At 39.5% G+C, this 5,787-nt stretch overlaps 1 protein-coding gene across 1 annotated transcript in view; it reads right to left on the reverse strand.

The window, feature by feature from the left end:
* Positions 1-227: 227 nt before the first annotated feature.
* The window catches only part of LOC104545202 (glutathione S-transferase 3), a 6,194-nt gene continuing 634 nt past the window's right edge, over positions 228-5,787 (reverse strand). The window contains exons 2-6 of the mRNA XM_010190270.1: positions 4,545-4,596; positions 3,657-3,789; positions 2,256-2,397; positions 986-1,117; positions 228-426 (exon numbers count right to left, since the gene is read on the reverse strand). Of these exons, the coding sequence (XP_010188572.1) occupies positions 283-426; positions 986-1,117; positions 2,256-2,397; positions 3,657-3,789; positions 4,545-4,596 (603 nt within the window). The 3' untranslated portion in view covers positions 228-282. The remainder of the gene's footprint in view (positions 427-985; positions 1,118-2,255; positions 2,398-3,656; positions 3,790-4,544; positions 4,597-5,787) is intronic.

A 5,787-nucleotide genomic window follows, 5' to 3' on the forward strand; every position in this document is an offset into this window, starting at 1 on the left:
TCTTCCAAAAGGTCTCCAGGAAGACAGCATGCATGTTCGCTGCCATTTCACTTGCTTAAAATTACCAAAAAAATCTCAAGAGCAATGAAGGAAAATGATAGGCTAATAGTAAAGTGTTATAAAAGGTACCTGCCTGCTGTATTTTGTATGAGAGAACATGTGATACTGCCCACTGAAACTCCTTTGGAACCGCCCTTCACCTTCTCTCTGTAGTACAATTGTACATGTGCAATCCAATAAGTTCTCTTAAACTGAGTACAGGTGGTGTTTTAGTCAGGCACACTAATTTGCTTTAATGTTGTAATACATCTGGAGAACTCTCCTCACAGTCTCCACATATTTATCATCAGGAACAGGTTTTCTCTGGCTTCCTGGCTCTAGAAACTTCTTGATTGTGGGGATGTTGCTTATCCTTGCTTTAAATGCCTAAAAGGTAAACAGTAAGTACAGGGTATTTAGAGAACAAAAAGCAACACATAAGAAAAAACAATTTTACTGATTTGTGTAACATCCTTTGACAAGACGTATATGGGAGCAAGACAGGAAATACACCTTTCACCATGGATGAATTTTATGCCCCCTCACTTCAACCTTGTTATTTTAAACAGTAATAAAGCACTCCTCTCTGTCTTGTATTGACATGGGATGAAGCGGAAACAGTTATCTGTCATTTCACATGTGTACTTTATTTAAGTCACTTCTTGTGATCCAGAAAGTATCTTCTGCTTAAAGGTATCACAGAACTGGGGATGGGAATTAAAAGGAGGGTGGATTTCTTCATAAGTGTACAGGGATTACTCCAGAAAATAATAGATTCTCTAGATGAAACATATTATGAGGTTCTTCCTAAAGCAAGAAGAGCAAGATTACAATGAGAGAGGAGTAACAAATGCTCTTGTTTTATGGAATTATCTACTCACAGCAAAGTTTGAAATATCATTTATCACATTTTCAGCCATATGAGTGTATTATTAGTGTAAGGTACCTGTAACTGAGGAAAGCCTGAGAGCACATCTGCCTTCTTCTCTTCTACCATTAAAATGGCTTCAAGAAGATGAACATCTGCCCAGCTAAAATTGTTGCCAACCAGAAAGTCCTGCCCATGGTCTTTCAAAACCTAGAAGTGTCACAAATGAAAATGCTCAGGTGTGGATAGCCAGCTGGGGTTGACGTTTTCAAAATGCACAGGCACACCTGCTTTGACAATACTTACTGCCTCCTCTTCAGTTGTCTCTCCCATGCAACTAGGGATACTACTCGAGTGCAGACATGGGCCCAGTGCCTGCAGTCACTGATCATTTGATCACTGATATCTATGAGCAGTCCTCATAGCAGCAATTTAGAATCCCAGGGTTGCTCTTACCCACTCTTGCTTCCTATAGCCCTAGGTAACGCCACCTACTGACTACAGGGTTAGGTACCTCCTTGGTATTCACTCCTTTCCAGCCTCATAAATCTTGAATTTTTCTGTATATAGTTACAGCTTCAATGGAAAAATAGAGAATGTAAAAGAGTGGTTATCAGCCTAAAGCATTGGGGCTAGGATGCAACAATTGGAATCTAGGGCAGAATGAACTCTGGCAGCCATATATAGGAAAGACAGGGTTTATTTGGGAAACCGTCTTCCCTTTAGTCTTTAAGACAGGAAAGCAGCTATTTCTGCCAGCTCACCCTGTCTATGCATATTAATTTCCATTGAGAACACCTCTGGGATCCTGTCTCTCAAAGGTTCAGTTAGAGAAACACCAAGATTCCAGTATGACTTAAGCAGTAGATCACTCAGACTAGAAGACAGCAGTGATAGCTGTGTATTACTGTGGTTAAAAAAAACATATAGATGTATATGAAATGTTAAACAAAGCTAACAATTCTAAAACAGCATTGCCTCTGCAATGCAAGTCACACAGTTTCATTTCTCCTAAAACCAGAAAGTTACTATTTTAAATGTATGTAGTTATGTTGACACATTCATTGGATGGTAACAGTTTTGAGCCAAAGGGGATACTTGGATCCTTCAGTCTGAATGTTGATACTGCTCAGACTGAAATCTCCCTTGAATTTCTGCATTTAACCCACCCCAACTTATCTCATATTGCTTTGACCTTCCCCTCATCTCTTCAGCCTGCACACAGTATGGTGTCCTGGTTTAAAGTACTGTGCTGACACCTTTCCGCTTCTTCTGCTTTTGGTAAAATACCTAGTGTAGCCATTGTTATCCTCCCAGAACAATGGAAGGAAATGATCCTCCTACATACCTTTTCATATGCTGGGAAATACCTGCTCGTTGCCTTTTGAACTATAACAGCACGTTGTTTCTCTTTATCCTCAGCCGATAAGAATGGAAACATCAAAATGAAGCCCATAAGGTCATCAGTTCCTCCAACATACATATCAATCCTTAAAACCAAAGCAAACAAAAATCTTAAAGAAGCAGCAGAGTTTTCTTAGATTTGCATTGTGATAGTAAAAGTTGAATTTACCACCCCTTTCATGAAAATTATTTTTGCCATAAAAAAAGTACATCACAGTCTGAGTGACTCTCACTCATGTTTGTAGTGTTGTTTGCACTTTACTTGCCTCACTGCTCAGGATTAAGCAGGATTGTACCAGGGTTAAAAAAGTTTAACTTTGGTGTTACAGATCACTTCAGAAACACCAAAGAAACACACAGCACCACAAGAAGAGTCATCCCCAATTGGCTTAGTTGTCCAGATGTATGTAGATTAATAAACAGATTACTAATGGGATTGGACACCTAAAGCATACCAGGTTCTGCATGTAGCTAAATTATTAGGCAAGACAGCAGGAATAGGCTCCAGGTTAATCTATAACCTGATGGAAGAATATTCTGTCTGAAGGAAAAGGTAAGCAAGGAATGCAAGCTACAGGAAATGATGATTTATTAACAACACAAAGACGCTGATAAGCTATGACTGAGGCTCCTTTCTGAGTATCCATTCTTTCTGTTACTTCCATGAACCTGCTTCAGCCAATGTTTCCAAACATTTGCGATGTTTAGTGACAGTTTATTGTAAAGTATCTATTAAAGTTAGGTGCTTTACTAGTTGACCTTTAGTTTTCCTTCTTCTGAAAAACAATAGGAAATCGACATTTAAAGGCTACATACTGAGACAGCCCAATCACTTTTTTCTTTTCCTTCACACAGACACAAATTCAAGACCTGGGTTTAATTTCTTGTGAAACCAGAAGTTTTTCAACAGCTTTTAGCTGTTCATTCCCCAGCTTTGAAAGACCTAAACCATGCACTTTTTACAATGTGAACATCATGCAGTCACAGATAGCATCAATGACAGACCTTACTGTGCAGCCAAAAGTTAAAAACTAACCATTGCTTTCCAAAACGTTTTCTGTTTACAAAAGTAGTTCAACATTTACACACCAGCCACCTCTTGAATACCTGTGTCAAGCTGTATTAATCCTTTACTAAAGCACAATAAACGCCTGCCTCAAATATTTTTACATTAAAATAACCAAATCAGAACAAGTCAGCTGTCCTGCATTTAACTGTGGCCTGCCAGCCTCACTGCAAGTTGTGTGTCACTGAGGAACACAGGTGATTATCCTGGTGTGCAATTAACTCTGTATGTATCTGAGCTACTACAATAAACTCAAGAAGAGTGGAACTGTTACAGTACAGGGCTCTCTCCTTCAGGTCCTTCCCGTAGAGGTTGTATTTCCCTGCTATGTAGTTGAGGATGGCTCTGGTCTGCACCATCTTCATCCCATCGATCTCCACCATGGGCACTTGCTGAAACAGCAGGGATCCACCTGAAGGGAAAACCACACAGTATTCTGCTGGATGTAGTAACTCCACATCAGATTGCTTGCTGCCTTCAGAAGATCATTAATATTATGACTACATTGCTGTGGGTAGTCACTATATAAAACTGGGGCTCTTCCATGCAAGCAATAAATTACAGTGGTGTAGACAAACTGCAGAGCACAATTAACATCCTTGCTTTAAAAAAAAAGTCACTGAAGTTGCACTCAGGACTGTGTACAGACACTTTCATGCTAAATTTGAAATACTGTGGAGATAATCACATTAAACATATCAATTAACATATTACTAAAAGTAGCTAAATAAATTTTTAAAAATCTGTTTCATTATTTAAAACACAGTGGAAGCAATTGTCCGATTCCCAGATTTCTCCATTATAACCAGTATATCAAGCTACATCTGGACATTCAATGAAGTTTTAGGATATGCTTTTGCAAGTTCCTTAAGCCCAGGATAAGTTTGTGGGACCAGGTGGGACACATAAACAAACAGAGAACAGAACAACCCAGAAGTCTGGGAAACTCTCCAGGTTGGAAAGACATCCAATTTTCAACTGCATCTGTCCACATATGGGGAAAAATTCAGCCTGTGCAGCTGTTCTCAGCTCTCATTTTTACTCCTCTCTCTCTCTGCTGTGTGTGAAGAAAGTCCCAAACTGTCTTCAAAGTCTTATCTTCACACATCTTCTCTGAGACTAAGTAAAGTCTGGTCACGCTATTCTTGAGGTTTCACGTGGACTCACCTTGCAGGAGCTTCTCGTACTGCTCTCGAGTTTCCAAAAATTCTTCTTCAAACTGACAAAAGAGAACGAGGAAGCAGAGGAAATGAGCACCTTTTCACAATTCTAGAACAGATAAACCTTTTCAGCATCATAAAAGGAAGAGAACATACATCATACTTCCTTCCATTCCAGATATGGGTCTAAGGGAGAAAATACTCGGGACTGGCAAAACCTCTCGGACTGTCTAGATTTCATAAACACTGCTACAGGCAACCCTAGCAGAAAAACGAGCAATAAGATCTGGGGTGGGGACGGTTTGTTTCATGTTGAATAGGCAATTTAATGTGAGACAGTCAACGATACAGACTAGGCTGTCCTTAAAATGCTTTCTGGTATGTGGAAAAAAGCTCTGCTGTGGGATGTTTTGATTTGGGCACTAGACAGGAACAAATTCTTAGAAAGTTAAAACAAAGTTTCTACTAAATAATGCAGAAGTCTTATGCCCAGTGAGAAATGCAGTGTACTAAAGCATGTTTAGGACACCTGAAGATAAGTTATCCACTAGAAGAGAAACAAAAAGATACAGAATTGCCTGTGATCAGGGTGATACAGTTACATTCAATATGGTTGAGGGTGGCTGGTCCAATTGCTGCTACTTACCGAGGAATTCAGTTCAAGATTGAGACACCAAAGATGCCCACATGTATGTGTTTGCATGTGCCACACATTTCTATAGCCAATGTAGACTACGGAGCCTAGAAAATGGTTGAGCTTGCCAATCCCTGAATGCTTGCCTATGGACTCCCAAAGGTCCTTCCTCAGACAACCTCTCTCAACTTATGTTAATTAAGGCTTGCTATACTAGTGAAACCCCAGAAGATTAGGCATATCAATACAGTGCCAATGTTTTAAGTGTGATCACAGAGTCTGAACTTCAGAAATAGAGTTTCTGCTGATGAAAAGCTGGGAAAACTGTAATAACTGATACCTTCAAATAAAGACTGGTGGCCTTTTAGAAAAACTCGGGTTCCTTGTCTCTGTACAGGGTAACCGTATGGAGTGTGGCAGCCCACTATATAGAAGATGACACTTGGAGCAACTACTAGTCCTTTCTGTCCTCAAACTAAATCACCAAGTTTATCAACAAGATAGACAGCAAATGAGTAAGTAAATTATATCTCATTAAAAAATTGTTTTAAAATGGTGTCTTGCTTCTCTAGTTTTCCCAAGTATTTTTCTTCCTGCTCTGAGACTTCTAACTTCC

This window comes from Mesitornis unicolor, unplaced genomic scaffold (genome assembly GCF_000695765.1).
Source record: "Mesitornis unicolor isolate BGI_N332 unplaced genomic scaffold, ASM69576v1 scaffold45078, whole genome shotgun sequence".
Classification (NCBI taxonomy): Eukaryota; Metazoa; Chordata; class Aves; order Mesitornithiformes; family Mesitornithidae; genus Mesitornis; species Mesitornis unicolor.